The sequence below is a fragment of the Urocampus carinirostris genome, chromosome 4, assembly GCF_059441175.1.
Source record: "Urocampus carinirostris isolate Australia breed hairy pipefish chromosome 4, RoL_Ucar_1.0, whole genome shotgun sequence".
In the NCBI taxonomy this organism is placed as follows: domain Eukaryota; kingdom Metazoa; phylum Chordata; class Actinopteri; order Syngnathiformes; family Syngnathidae; genus Urocampus; species Urocampus carinirostris.
Genome location: NC_142352.1, coordinates 1,953,653 through 1,970,262, shown reverse-complemented (window position 1 = coordinate 1,970,262; position 16,610 = coordinate 1,953,653). Strand labels below are relative to the sequence as shown.

General features: G+C 39.7%; 1 protein-coding gene across 1 annotated transcript in view; it reads right to left on the bottom strand.

The window, feature by feature from the left end:
* The window catches only part of LOC148366663 (neural-cadherin), a 345,561-nt gene that overhangs the window by 96,597 nt on the left and 232,354 nt on the right, over nt 1-16,610 (bottom strand). The window contains exon 26 of the mRNA XM_088333456.1: nt 695-924. Coding sequence (XP_088189582.1) covers nt 695-924 — 230 coding nt within the window. The remainder of the gene's footprint in view (nt 1-694; nt 925-16,610) is intronic.

Below are 16,610 nucleotides of genomic sequence, written 5' to 3'. Positions count from 1 at the left end.
ATCTATCTATAGATCTATCTATCCATCTAGACATCTCTATCTATCTAGACATATCCCTATCTAGACATCTATTTATCTATCCATCTATCTATATCTATCTAAGTATATATCTATCTAGATATCTATGTAGACATCTATCTACACATCTATATCTATCTAGTCATCTATCTATATATCTATCTATCTATATCTAAGTTTCTATCCATCTATCTATCTCTATGTTTATATCTATCTATCTAGACATCTATTTATCTATCTATCTGTCTAGACATCTATGTAGACATCTATCTACACATCTATATCTATCTAGACATCTATCTATCTAGACATCTACTTATCCATCTATCTAGACATATATGTAGACATCTATCTACACATCTATATCTATCTAGACATCTGTCTATATTTCCATTTATCTATATCTAAGTTTCTATCCATCTATCTATCTCAACATCTACCTATCTCTAAGTTTATATCTATCTATCGATCTATCTATCTAGACATCTATATCTATCTAGACATATATCTATCTAGACAATAATAATGGTCCTTTCTCAAGGTTCTTGTTTTCCTCATGTTGAGGTTGGGTTTTCCTTGCCCGCATGTCGGTTTCAGATCAGGGGCTGGTGCAATTGTGGCTTATCTAAAATCCTCTTCATGAATACGAGATGTGGTTTTCTGTAGGCGAGCCAACCTTCTGTTTGTGCGCCGCCAGGTATCCGAGTATCTTCTCGGGCTTGAGGAAACGGGCCGGGGTCGGGCCCGGCACGGCGAAGCGGACGTCCAGCCGACCCTCGCCGGCCTCGCTCGCGGCGAAAACCTTGACGTCCGGAGAGGAAAGCATTTCCGAGAGGAAGTCCGACAGGAGCTCCAAGCGGCTGCGCTGCTTCGAGCCCGGCCACAGGAACTCTTTCGCCGTCATGTCTGCGGAAAAAGGAGACGGGAGACGAAGAATTATTCCCGTTCGTGGATCGACAAACAAAAAACAGACAACAGGGAAAAAAGAACAGAGAGTAAGAAAGGTTAGAGGAGAGAAAACGGGAGAAAAAGAAAGAGAACAACAAAAAAGAATGAGAAAAGAACAGAGAGATAGAGAAAGAACAATAGAGAGTAAGAAAGGAAAAAGAAGGGGGAAAAAGAAAGATCAACAAAAAAAGAGTGAGGAGGGAAAAGTGAGACAAGAAATAGACAAAAAAAGAGGGAAAAAACAACAGAGATAAAGGACAAAAGAGAGAAAACAACAAAAAAAGAATGAGAAAAGAAAAGCAAGAAAGAGATAGAGAAATACAAAAATACAGAGGAAAAAAACAAAAGAGAGTAAGAAAGGAAAAAGAGAGGTGCTGTGAAAAATAGAAAAAGGACAACAAAAAGTGAGGAGGGAAAAGCGAGACAAGAGATACGAATAGACAAAAAAGAGAGAAAGAACAACAAAGACAAAGAAAGGACAGAATAGAGAAAACGGGAGAAAAAGAAAGAGAACAACAAAAAAGAATGAGAAAAGAACAGAGATAGAGAAAGAACAATAGAGAGTAAGAAAGGAAAAAGAAGTGGGAAAAAGAAAAAACAACAAAAAAGAGTGAGGAGGAAAAAGTGAGACAAGAGATACAGGTAGACAAAAAAAGAGGGGAAAAAAAACAACAGAGAGTAAGAAAGGTTAGAGGGGAGAAAACGGGAGAAAAAGAAAGAGAACAACAAAAAAGAATGAGAAAAGAACAGAGAGATAGAGAAAGAACAATAGAGAGTAAGAAAGGAAAAAGAAGGGGGGAAAAGAAAGAACAACAAAAAAGAGTGAGGAGGAAAAAGTGAGACAAGAGATACAGGTAGACAAAAAAAGAGGGGAAAAAAACAACAGAGAGTAAGAAAGGTTAGAGGGGAGAAAACGGGAGAAAAAGAAAGAGAACAACAAAAAAGAATGAGAAAAGAACAGAGAGATAGAGAAAGAACAATAGAGAGTAAGAAAGGAAAAAGAAGGGGGGAAAAGAAAGAACAACAAAAAAGAGTGAGGAGGAAAAAGTGAGACAAGAGATACAGGTAGACAAAAAAAGAGGGGAAAAAAACAACAGAGAGTAAGAAAGGTTAGAGGGGAGAAAACGGGAGAAAAAGAAAGAGAACAACAAAAAAGAATGAGAAAAGAACAGAGAGATAGAGAAAGAACAATAGAGAGTAAGAAAGGAAAAAGAAGGGGGAAAAAGAAAGATCAACAAAAAAAGAGTGAGGAGGGAAAAGTGAGACAAGAAATAGACAAAAAAAGAGGGAAAAAACAACAGAGATAAAGGACAAAAGAGAGAAAACAACAAAAAAAGAATGAGAAAAGAAAAGCAAGAAAGAGATAGAGAAATACAAAAATACAGAGGAAAAAAACAAAAGAGAGTAAGAAAGGAAAAAGAGAGGTGCTGTGAAAAATAGAAAAAGGACAACAAAAAGTGAGGAGGGAAAAGCGAGACAAGAGATACGAATAGACAAAAAAGAGAGAAAGAACAACAAAGACAAAGAAAGGACAGAATAGAGAAAACGGGAGAAAAAGAAAGAGAACAACAAAAAAGAATGAGAAAAGAACAGAGATAGAGAAAGAACAATAGAGAGTAAGAAAGGAAAAAGAAGTGGGAAAAAGAAAAAACAACAAAAAAGAGTGAGGAGGAAAAAGTGAGACAAGAGATACAGGTAGACAAAAAAAGAGGGGAAAAAAAACAACAGAGAGTAAGAAAGGTTAGAGGGGAGAAAACGGGAGAAAAAGAAAGAGAACAACAAAAAAGAATGAGAAAAGAACAGAGAGATAGAGAAAGAACAATAGAGAGTAAGAAAGGAAAAAGAAGGGGGGAAAAGAAAGAACAACAAAAAAGAGTGAGGAGGAAAAAGTGAGACAAGAGATACAGGTAGACAAAAAAAGAGGGGAAAAAAACAACAGAGAGTAAGAAAGGTTAGAGGGGAGAAAACGGGAGAAAAAGAAAGAGAACAACAAAAAAGAATGAGAAAAGAACAGAGAGATAGAGAAAGAACAATAGAGAGTAAGAAAGGAAAAAGAAGGGGGGAAAAGAAAGAACAACAAAAAAGAGTGAGGAGGAAAAAGTGAGACAAGAGATACAGGTAGACAAAAAAAGAGGGGAAAAAAACAACAGAGAGTAAGAAAGGTTAGAGGGGAGAAAACGGGAGAAAAAGAAAGAGAACAACAAAAAAGAATGAGAAAAGAACAGAGAGATAGAGAAAGAACAATAGAGAGTAAGAAAGGAAAAAGAAGGGGGAAAAAGAAAGATCAACAAAAAAAGAGTGAGGAGGGAAAAGTGAGACAAGAAATAGACAAAAAAAGAGGGAAAAAACAACAGAGATAAAGGACAAAAGAGAGAAAACAACAAAAAAAGAATGAGAAAAGAAAAGCAAGAAAGAGATAGAGAAATACAAAAATACAGAGGAAAAAAACAAAAGAGAGTAAGAAAGGAAAAAGAGAGGTGCTGTGAAAAATAGAAAAAGGACAACAAAAAGTGAGGAGGGAAAAGCGAGACAAGAGATACGAATAGACAAAAAAGAGAGAAAGAACAACAAAGACAAAGAAAGGACAGAATAGAGAAAACGGGAGAAAAAGAAAGAGAACAACAAAAAAGAATGAGAAAAGAACAGAGATAGAGAAAGAACAATAGAGAGTAAGAAAGGAAAAAGAAGTGGGAAAAAGAAAAAACAACAAAAAAGAGTGAGGAGGAAAAAGTGAGACAAGAGATACAGGTAGACAAAAAAAGAGGGGAAAAAAAACAACAGAGAGTAAGAAAGGTTAGAGGGGAGAAAACGGGAGAAAAAGAAAGAGAACAACAAAAAAGAATGAGAAAAGAACAGAGAGATAGAGAAAGAACAATAGAGAGTAAGAAAGGAAAAAGAAGGGGGGAAAAGAAAGAACAACAAAAAAGAGTGAGGAGGAAAAAGTGAGACAAGAGATACAGGTAGACAAAAAAAGAGGGGAAAAAAACAACAGAGAGTAAGAAAGGTTAGAGGGGAGAAAACGGGAGAAAAAGAAAGAGAACAACAAAAAAGAATGAGAAAAGAACAGAGAGATAGAGAAAGAACAATAGAGAGTAAGAAAGGAAAAAAAAGGAGAAAAAGAAAGAGAACAACAAAAAGAATGAGGAGGGAAAAGTGAGACAAGAGATACAAATTGACAAAAAAAGGGAAAAAACAACAGAGTAAGAAAGGTTAAAGAGAAAACGGGAGGAAAAGAAAGAGAACAACAAAAAAGAATGAGAAAAGAAAAGCAAAAGAGAGAGAAATACAAAAATACAACGAAAGAACAATAAAGAGTAAGAAAAGAAAGAGGAGAAAAAGAAAGAGAACAACAAAAAAGAATGAGGAGGGAAAAGCGAGACAAGAGATATAAATAGACAAAAAAGAGAGAAAGAACGACAGAGACAAAGAAAGGAAAAAAGAGAGAAAACATGAGGAAAAGAAAGAGAACAACAAATAAACAACAAGAAAAGAAAAGCAAGACAGAGAGCTAGAGAAAAGAGAGAAAAATAAAAAAATATAGAGAAAGAAAAATACAGAGTAAGGAAAAAGAGAGGAGACGTGAGAAATATAGAAATGAGAGTGAGGGGGGAAAGCTAGACAAAGTTATACAAATAGACCAAAAGGAGGGAAAGAAAAACAGAGATAAAGAAAGGACAAAAAAGAGAAAATGTGACAAAATGAAAGAGAATCACAAAAGGAGAGCAAAAAAGGAAAAGCGAGACAGCGAGAGGGGGAAATGGAGAGCGAAAGAGAAAGAGAGAAAAATGAAGAAAGAACAACAGAACAAGAATAAAAAAGGAAGAAAAAGGAGAAAAAGACAAAAAAAATGTAGTCAAACAAGAAGAGGAAAAGTGAGAAAGATTAAAAAAAAGAAGGACAGGAAAGCGCAACTAAAAAGAAAGCAAAAAAAATGAAACGTGAGAAAAAAGAAAGTAAGGCATAAAAAGCGAGATGAATTGATGAAAAAAGAACAGTAACAATAACAGAAAGAAGAGAGTCATGAAAGAGAATCAAAAAGAAATGTTTTTAAGTAAGGATCGGGGTTTGAAAGTAGGCCTTGGATAAAAACCAAAAGGAATTGTGTTCAGAAAATCTTCATGTCAGTATTACTCTTTCCACTTAGGGTTTCAAAGCAGAGGTAGGGTTTTTTGTTTTTGTTTTACATGCAAATGTTTTCAAACGTAGTCATTGTTCCATAAACAAAGATTAGATAGATAGATTGAGAGATAGAAAAATAGATAGATGTCTAAATAGATAGGTAGATAGATGTCTAGATAGGTGTCTAGATAGATAGATAGATATGTCTAGATAGATGTCCAGATAGATATAGATGTCTAGATAGGTGTCTAGATAGACAGATAGATGTTTAGATGTAGGTGTCTAGATAGATAGATACATGTAGATATCTAGATAGATATCCAGATAGAAATAGATGTCTAGAGAGATAGATAGATACATAGATATCTAGATAGATGTCCAGATAGATGTCCAGATAGATATGTCTAGATAGATGTCCAGATAGATATGTCTAGATAGATGTCCAGATAGCTATAGATGTCTAGATAGATAGACAGATGCATGTAGATGTTTAGATAGATATCCAGATAGATAGATGTCTAGATAGATAGACAGATGCATATAGATGTCTAGATAGATATCCAGATAGATAGATGTCTAGATAGATAGATGTCTAGAGAGATAGATGGATAGATATAGATGTTTAGATATATGTCCAGATATAGATGTCCAGATATAGATGTCCAGATAGATATGTCTAGATAGATGTCCAGATAGCTATAGATGTCTAGATAGATGTCTAGACAGACATAGATATAGATGTCTAGATAGATAGACAGATGCATATAGATGTCTAGATAGATATCCAGATAGATAGATGTCTAGATAGATAGATGTCTAGAGAGATAGATGGATAGATATAGATGTTTAGATATATGTCCAGATAGATATAGATGTCTAGGTAGATGTCCAGATGAATATAGATGTCTAGATAGATAGATGTCTAGATAGATATCCAGATATATAGATGTCTAGACAGATGCCTAGATAGATAGATGTCTAGAGAGATAGATGGATAGATATAGATGTTTAGATATATGTCCAGATAGATATAGATGTCTAGGTAGATGTCCAGATGAATATAGATGTCTAGATAGATAGATGTCTAGATAGATATCCAGATATATAGATGTCTAGACAGATGCCTAGATAGATAGATGTCTAGAGAGATAGATAGATGTCTAGAGAGATAGATAGAGATAGATATAGATGTCTATCTATATATCTAGGAAGATGGATAGATATAGATGTTTAGATATATGTCCAGATAGATATAGATGTCTAGATAGATAGACAGATACATATAGATGTCTAGATATCCAGATAGATATATGTCTAGAGAGATGTCTAGATAGATATATGTCTAGAAAGATAGATGGATAGATATAGATGTTTAGATATATGTCCAGATAGATATAGATGTCTAGATAGATGTCCAGATGAATATAGATGTCTAGATAGATAGATGTCTAGATAGATATCCAGATATATAGATGTCTAGACAGATGCCTAGATAGATAGATGTCTAGAGAGATAGATAGATAGATGTCTAGAGAGATAGATAGAGATAGATATAGATGTCTATCTATATGTCTAGGAAGATGGATAGATATAGATGTTTAGATATATGTCCAGATAGATATAGATGTCTAGATAGATGTCCAGATAAATATAGACGTCTAGATAGATGAATGTCTAGATAGATGTCCAGATAGATATAGTTACCTATCTCTATGTCTAGATAGATGTCTAGATAGATAGATAGATAGATGTCCTTAAGATATAGATGTCTATCTATATGTGTAGATAGATAGAACTAGATAAAGATGTCTAAATAGATGTATCGATTGATATAGATAGCTAGATAGAGCTAGATAGATAACTAGATAGATAGAACTAGATAGAACTAAATAGATAGTACTAGATAGATAGATAGATAGATAGTTACTTTATTCATCCGGGTAGGGAAATTCACCCTTCCAGCAGTATCCTTGAGTTGAAAAATAAAATAATAAAATGAAAGATCTAGAATACAAAAATAACCAATATAACGTGTTGCTATTGAGTAGTTCAATAGATTGGGTGTTATGTTTAAAAAAACAAATTAAGGGGCCACTTCAGGGTCTCAAAATTGGGTTACCAATCAGACGTTAGGGTTTTAAAGTTTTGAGGTGGAAATTGGAAGACCAGCGTTCTTTCCCGGACTTTGGACGTCCGCCCGACGCCGTCCACTTCAAAAGGAGGCAAAATCGCCCAAAGGGCTTTCGCGCAACGGACGGACGATGGACGGGCGAGCCGGGCCAAGCGTCCGACTTGAAAGCCAAACATTTGACAGCCGCTCCGTCCTACTTGTCTCAAACCCGTTGACGCTTTCATCAAAGAGCGTGTCCGAACCTCTCGAGTGTGTACGCAAACACCACGCCAATTCATCAATAAATTAAATTCAAGAGAAGGAATAGAAGTAAATGACGTCCGACACCGGCGCTTTTGATCCCGACCCCCCCGCCCGGACAAAAAAAACAAATTATCAGAGGAAAGACACGCATCAAAGATGCTTCTGCAAAAAAATGTCCGAAACTCGTCAGCGGGGAGATGAGTGTGAAATTCTCTGGAGCGTCTTTCATTCATCATCCGTCAACATCCAACGTTTGCTAAACAAAAAAAAAAGAAAAGCTGACTCATCGTGGACTGATGGCAGTATGCCAGCTTCGGAATCCCTAACGTAGTCATAAAGGAGAAAAAGAAAGAGAACAAAGGACTGAACTTTGGGACAGTTTTGTTCCTTCATTCTTTTCACCTCCCCCGTCCTCTCCGCCTCTTTCTCACCCCAGTTTCCTCCAGCTGGAATGCAATGATGTGTCAGAACCAGAACAGATACAGGATCCAATCGCCGGTCTGGTATAGAAGGACAGGAACCCAGAGACTGACGAGATCGTTAACGAATCAGGATAACAAAAATAAACAGGAGAAACGACACGGGAACAAAAACTGGAGAAACTCACAAACAGGACAAAAACAGACAGAAACAAAACTGGAACCCGATATTAAACAGGACACAAATAAACGGAAACCATACCGGACTTGAATTACCAACAGGAAAAGAGTCAGAAGTCAGAACCCACGTCTTGTGGGGCAGAAGTCCGTTTGACAGGAAAACAGGACAGGACCCACGTCTTGTGGGGCAGAAGTTCTTTGACAGGAAAACAGGACGGAACCCACATCTTGTGGGGCAGAAGTTCGTTGACAAGAAAACATGACGGAACCCATGTCTTGTGGGGCAGAATTTTGTTGACGGGCTGACAAAGAAGCAGGAGAGCGCTGAGCTTTATGTAGACAGAAAGCCAATCTGTTAACCAGCCGCAGCTGGCGCCACACAGGCGGGGCCAATTGGGCACCATGGCAACCGTGACAAACGGGAGGGGCTAATCGGACACCATGGCAACCGTGACACACACGGGCGCGGCCAAGTGGGCACCATGGCAACCATGACATGATGAAACACTTCAGCTGACACACGAGCAGAACTGCTACAAACATACCTGTCTCGATGTCACCACGGCTGAATTGAATACTGTGTTTTGTTTCCATGACATTGATTTCATTATTTGTCAGCCACACTATCTCGCGTGTGTGAAACGAAGGTCACCGTGTCCACTCCCCCACAGGGGGCCGACCAGACCGGAGCCGTGAGCAGACGCCTAACACCTCGCGATACGGTTTGAAAGTAGCCAGCGAGCGGACAAGAGGTCTGACTTACAAGGAGTCAAAAGAGTCTCTGTCGCCAGCGAGCCAGGTTCAAACCACACAAGCAGCACAGGAACGAAGCCCTTAAGCAACCCAAAAAAGGTTCTGACCAAGTTTATTCTTTCATTACTCTCTTCTTTATCTATTCATCCATCATGTCTCTCTCCATCTGTCCACTAAACCATTGTCCATCCCTCTATTCACTCCTATCTATTCATCCATCCATCCATTTATCCATCCAATGACCCATTTATCATATCTCCATCCTTCCATTGATTCATTGTCCATCCATCCATTCACACCTCTATCTATTCATCCTTCATGTCTCTATCATTCATCCATCCATTCTTCCATCCAACCATCCCCATATCTTTTCTCTATCCACCTTTCTACCCATCATTTCTCTATGCATCCATCCATCATTCCATCTAACGCTCTTTTGATCCATCTCTTGCTCCCTCCATCCATTCACTATTCCAATTTCTATTCATTCATCTTCTTTATCTATTCATCCATCATGTCTCTCTCCATTTGTCCACTAAACCATTGTTCATCCTTCTATTCACTCCTCTATTCATCCATCCATCGATCTATCCATTTATCCATCCAACGACCCACCTATCACATCTCCATCCATTGATCCATCCATTGTCCATCCCTCCATTCACACCTCAATCTATTCATCCATCTATCTTTCATCCATCCATTCTTCCATCCCCCTATCTTTTCTCTATCAGCCTTTCTACTCATAAGTTCTCTATGCATCCATCCATGTATATTTGTGTATCTATCCATCCTGTTGTATCCACGAATCAACGTAACTATCAATCCAAATATCATTTATCACACATGCAATACAGCAAAGCCGTTTATCCATTATCCCGCCATCCCACGCGGACTGTCCTCCGCTTCATTTTCCCTCCATTCTTTCTTTTTTTCTTTCCCTGGTAAAGTGAAAGCGATCCAGACAGGATCTTAAAAAGGAGGTGGGAGTAGAGTGGAGGCGAACGTCAGTTCTCATCCGTCCGGGGAGGACGGACGAGGGACGACAGGGGAGTAAAGTGGGATGGGATAGGGGACCCGAGGGGGAGCGTGGGTGGGGGATCGGAGGGTGTGGGCCCCGGTAAGTCTTAACGCTTTGTGACAGGCACTGCACCTGGCTGGCATCCAAACGCTCTGCTGCTCTCTCATCCTTGCAACCGCCACAATTTCAAGAGATAATACGCACACCCTGCCCCCAAAACATGTCTATATACACTTGTGTATTTTTTGGTAGTTTAGCACGTACTGTTATTGTTTTTTTCAACTGTTAATAGTACCGTATTTTCCGCACTATAAGGCGCACCTAAAAGTCTTAATTTTTGTCAAAAGCTGACCATGCGCCTTATAATACAGTGCGCCTTATATATGGAACAAAATTAATTCGCAAAGTCTCACAACTTGCAGTCGCCGACTCGATTTTCCCCCGAACGCCAAGTCGTCCGCGGTGTATGCTGGGATTTATTTACCGGCGTTTCATTGGCTAACCCATGTGTCAATCATCATTTGAATCAGTCACTATTGGCTAAAGTTATTCGGAGGTCAAGGGGCGGATCCTTTTTATCATTTACAGGCTGGCATTGGCTTAGACGGCAAAACAAAGCCTGCAATTGGCCGAAAAAGATGAATGCGTATAGCACGTGGCTGACGGCATACAGAAAGCAATTTTTTACTATTTTGTATTTGTAAATATTTTATTCTCCTGGATTTACTAAACTCACGGAGTTAAGAGGACCACGGCTGCACATTATTATGAAGACAACGACTTCGGTGAGCTACTCTGGCTATATATTTTCCCTGTATCTTGTTTCAGACTGAACTCGATGTTTCTGTGATAAGCGGTGCAGATAATGGATGGAATGGAGTGTCTATTTTTAAATTCAACTCAATTCCAAGTGTTTATTGTCATATATACAGTAAAGTTGCGAGCGAAAAAGAAAATAGAAACTAAGGAATGGTTGGCATTCCTTGAATCCTAAGACTTTAACCTTCCGAATGATGGAACGATGCTTTTGAGTGACATCGTACGGACACCGCATCCGCACGTGTTCGCGACACGTATTTGCGTCTTTGCAAGCTTTTGGAATGTTAAGGGGGTAAGAAGTTGGATGAGTTGAAGACTGAACTATCTGACTGTTTTGTCCACGTTCCCATTGTAGCGCCTTATAACCCGGTGCGCCTTGTAGTGCGGAAAATACAGTAATTCCCCCCAAAAATTCTTCATAATATTGTTTTTCTTCTTCACCGGTTAAAAGACATTGATCCTTAAGGAATGACAGAAGGTCAGACGGAAAGCAAAAGCCATTGAAAACCCAATTTTTTTTCCAATTTCTGGGTTCTATCGATTCTCGCCGGAGGGCGAACACTATTTGAACGATATCTCATTTGAGCGCGTCGCCTCCTAAAGGTCACTTAAGGTTTTTTGTGGATTTTGAAGGACTTCGTGTTTCATGCTTTGGATGAATGTCATAGAATAGAATAGAATAGAATAGAATATCAGTGTTCTGGTTTGCCCGCGTCCCTGCGTCCTAGACGCATCATTTTTGCTGGGGAGGCATCGTCTCAAATCAACATGCGTCCCCAGAACGCAACTTTTGTGACACAAAATTGTCATTATTACCCGATTACATTTTTTTTTTTTTAAACAAAGATTTACCGCGCTCCAAACTTTTCGTCAGGCAGATCCGGCATTGTTGTTTTGGTCTCGCGGTTCAAGTTTTCGTCTGCAGTTGTGTAGTGAAAAGTCCGTCTATTTTTTGGAGAACCGGCTTTTTCGGCTCAACTCATTCAAGAGAGCCGGCTCTCCAACGGCTCACTTGCTTTGATGCATTACGAATGATGATGTTGTATAAAGAAGTTAAGAAAAAAAGGAGTATAAAAGGAGAAAATGAAAAAAAGACAGGTTTGTGGTTATCCCTTTAATCGGTGTATTACCAACAATAATTTCATGCAGAAAATGAATTTATAATTTGATGATTAAAACTAGGTGCGAAGGAGCGAGCGAGTTGTCTGTCCCCGCGTACCCTGCAATTGGCTGGCAACCAGTTCAGGGTGTCCCCTGCCCACTGCCCGATGATTGCTGGGATGGGCTCCAGCACCCCCGCGACCCTACTGAGGATAGGCGGTGCAGCTAATGAGATGAGAATATATAGATTTTTATTTTATATTTGTCACCGATTTACAATTTCAACCTGGATAAGACTAAATTTTGGGGACCCATAGATTTGAGCATGCGAGTCCCCGGGACCCATAATTTTTCACAGCTCAAATGAACACTGGAATATAATACAGTAATCCCTCGGTTATCACGGTTAATGGGGACCAAAACCACCCGCAAAAAGTGAAAATCCGCTAAGTAGCGACGTCCCTTCAAAAATGCTTAAAAATATATATATATATTTTTAATTATTATTTTATTTTATTATTTTTTTAGACCCGCGAAGCTCTGAACCCGCGAACGTGGAAGCGCGAAGTAGCGAGGTCCCACTGTATACCTTTATTATCATTGTTACAAGATGGGTTGAACATATTGTGACAACGAAATTGGACGTGGCACTCCAGTCTCACATTTTACAGGGTGAATTAAAAAAACCCAAAGATTAAGGATAATTGACACAATATTTACACAAGAAAGTGTGGGAATGTAGGATGTTAAATACAGATTTGGGATGGTATTAGTGCAATATTGTGCAAAATGAGCATAGGCATAATTACAATTTGACATCTGTATGAGGTAGTGTGTTTGCAAGAGTTTCAGTTTTTTGTGCGGTGTGTGTTAAGGGTGTTGATGGCTTTGGGGAAGAAACTGTCTCTGAGTCTGTTTGTTTTTGTTCTGCGTGACCTGTAGCGTCTGCCGGAAGGCAGCAGGTCAAAGAGAAGAGTCTTCGATGATGTTTTCTGCTCTGCTGAGGTAGCGAGAGCAGGCAATGTCCTCCAGACTGGGCAGAGAGCAACCAACGATTCTCTGGGCTGTGTTGATGACCCTCTGAAGTGTTTTCCTGTCTGCTGCCGTGGACCCAGTATACCACACTGTAATGCAGTATGCCAGAATGCTCTCCACTGTGGCTCTGTAGGAGGACACCAGCAGCTGCTATTTCAGATGATTTTTCCTGAGTACTCTCAGGAAATGGAGTCGCTGCTGGGCCTTCCCTACCACCGCTCTGGTGTTTGCAGACCAGGAGAGGTCATTGGAGATGTGCACACCCAGGGATTTGAAAGAGTGAACTCTCTCAACACGGTCTCCGTTTATGATGAGTGGTGCTGGGTTCCTGCCTGTCCTCCTGAAGTCCAGTATGAGTTCTTTTGTTTTTGTAGTGTTCAGTATGAAGTGGTTTTTCGAACACCACGTTGTCAGTGACTCCACCTCATCCCTGTACGCCGCATCGTCCCCCTTTATTGCGTTAGGAGCCCGGATTTGGATTACGCTTTCCCGGAGACGGACGATCCATGGCGTGGCTTGTTATTGTGCCGCACAAGCGCAGTTTCACCTCCGGGGTGATCGCTACCCTTCACTTAAAGAGAAACTCAGATTTTTCCTATGCTTTTCAGCGCTGCTCTTCCGACAGAACGAATGTGGCGATCATAGTCCGTATAATGTGTTGATCAAGAAATCTTAAATAACGTGATTAAAACAAAAAAGTGATCATTGTCTATATCAGGGGTCTGCAACCTTTTCGGTGTGGAATGCCACTTTCTAATTTTCTTGTAAATCAGTGTGCCACACCAAGGTCAATGACTCACACATTTTTTTTTACCACAAGAATCAACCAGAATCAACCATTCTTCATCAACAATCAACTACAATCAAAAACAAGTGATATGGACAGCTACCACACCATTTAATGAAATCTTATTGCCATGGCGCCCAATTGGCCCTGCCCATGTGGCGCCAGCTGCAGCTTGTTGACAGATTGGCTCCCTGTCAGTATTTAAACTCTGTCCTGTCAGTCCCCTTTTGTCGGTCTGTCTGCGAATCTCAGTTTTTACACGGCAAGCCCTTTTTCGCCTATCCTGTTTTTTTGCTCCTGTTTATCTCCCGCGCCGATCTTTTTTGATCTCGACCACGTTTGTTCTCCCGTCCCGAATGACGACCCGTTTTGATCTCGACCACGTCTGTTCTCTCGTCCCGAATAACGATCCGTTTTTGATCTCGACCACGTCTACTCTCCTCCCCTGGTTTTCGACTTGTTTCCGTTCCCGCCATTGCTCGCCACAGAAGTCCCACTTCTGCCTCTGAGCAACCTACTCCCCGTGACCAGCGATCTCCGGATCGTGTGTGTACTCCTTTTCCTTCTCCCCAATAAAACTGTGAGTGACGTTACGCGAGTGGGTCCTGTTTCCTGTTCTGGTCCTGACACCTCACAATGGGTTCCATTCTTGTTGGCCTCTTCCTGATGTCACAAGACATGCAGGGTGCATAAGTATACATATATTAAATGTTTGACTAGCATTACTCTGGGTTTAATTGTTTTTGGCCTATTCCTGGTGTCAAAAGACCATGGTGTTACAAGACACGGAGGGTGTCACTATGAGTTTCATTCTTTTTAGCATCTTCCTAATGTCACACGTTGGATGTGTGACACATATCATTAGCATATCATTACTCATTCACTGATTTTTCAACGGGCCATCATTCTTATTGCCTCTTCATGGTGTCGTAAGACTTGCAGAGTGTGTGACACCTATAATCAACTACAGGGTGCATGAGCATAAAGTTATCATATATTAAATCTTCTACTAGACTTCATTGTGTCTGGCCTCTTCCTGATGTCAAAAGACAAGGGTGTGACAAGGCAGGCAGGGTCTCTCATCATAGATTTCATTCTTTGTGGCATCTTCTTAATGGCACAAAACACGCTCGGTGTGTCACGCATATAATTAGCATACTCATTCACGTATTTTACAACGGCCGTTTTTGTTATTGGCCTGTTCATGGTGTCACAAAACCTGCAGAGTGTATGGCATCTATTATCCCCTGCAGGGGTATAGAGTTATCATATATTAAATATTTGACTCTGGGCTTCATTGTTTTTGGCCTCTTCCTGATGGCAAAAGACATGCGCGGTGTATAAGCATACAATTATCATATTACCATTTTTTTACTAGTCATCTACAGGGTGCATGAGCATACAGTTATCATATATTAAATATTATACTCTGGGCTTCATTCTTTTTAGCCTCTTCCTAATGTCAAAAGCCAACGGCCTGTTCATGGTGTCACAAGACCTGTAGAGTGTATGGCATCTATTATCCTCTGCAGGGGTATAGAGTTATCATATATTAAATATTTTACTCTTGGCTTCATTCTTTTTGGCCTCTTCCTGATGTCAAAAGCAGACGGCCTGTTCATGGTGTCACAAAACCTGCAGAGTGTATGAAATCTATTATCCCCTGCAGGGGTATAGAGTTATCATATATTAAATACTTGACTCTGGGCTTCATTCTTTTTGGCCTCTTCCTGATGGCAAAAGACATGCGCGGTGTATAAGCATACAATTATCATATTACCATTTTTTTACTAATCATCTACAGGGTGCATGAGCATTCAGTTATCATATATTAAATATTATACTCTGGGCTTCATTCTTTTTAAAAAAATCTCACAGGGCCGGACTAGTAAGTTTTAGAGAAAGAGAGAGGGAGAAAAAGAGAGAGAAAGAAGGGGAAGGAAAGAGAGAGCGATAAACAAATAGGGAGAACAAGGGATACAGAGTAACAGTAAAAGAAAAAGAGAGCAGATTTGAGATATGAATGGAGGAATAAAGAAAAAAGAAATTAAGAGAGAAAGAAAAAGATAAAAAGAATAAGAGAAGTGAAACGACAGAGAAAGAAAGTAAAGAGTTAGCAAGGGAAAAAGAGACAGGGAGAGAGAGGGATCAAAAAGGGGAGAAAAAGATGGTGAGAAGGAAAGAGAAAAAAGAAAGACTATGACAGCATAAGTTACAGAGAGAGGAAATAGAAAGAGTTGGAGAGAGAGAGAAAAGAGAGAAAAAGGAAAGAGAAAAGGAGAGAATGAACCACAGCTGTTTTGCAAGTGTTAACTAGCTTGGGTGACATCCGGTGGAAATATTTAAAACTATAGCTCATTTTCCTCTTTCGCTTCTCTCACTGTTGTCTTGCGGGCCTGATTTACACCATTGGCGGGCCTGATCTGGCCCGGGGGCCGCCTGTTTGACACCTGTGCTCTACAGGGTGCTTACTCTAGGCTTCATTGTTCTTGGCCTCTTCTGGATGTCAGAAGCCAACATTGTGACAAGGCAGGCATGGGTCTCATTATGGGTTTCATTCATTGTGGATGAAGGTATTTTGGACCATTCTTTACAAAACATCTCCACTTCAGTTATGTTGTAAGTCTTTGGAGCTGGTCTGTGGGTTGAGTTTGATTGTTCTCACCATCCTTCACCTCTGCTTATCTGAGATTTTGCTTGGTCTGCCACCCTGGGCCTTAACTAGAACTGTGCCTGTGTACTTCCATTTCCCCACTATGTTCCTCACAGTGGAAACTGCTGAAATCTCTGAGCTAGCTTTTTGTATCCTTCCCCTAAACCATGATGTTGAACAATTGTTGTTTTCAGGTCATTTGACAGTTGTTCTGAGGCTCCCATGTTGCCATTTTTGGAGAAGATGCAAAGAGGAGAACAACTTGCAACTGGCCGCCTTAAATACCCTTTCTCGTGATTGGCTTCGCATGTGTATGTAGGTTAATGAGCTTATCAAACAAATTTTGTGCTCCAATAATGAGTGCTAAAGGTATTCAAATCCAT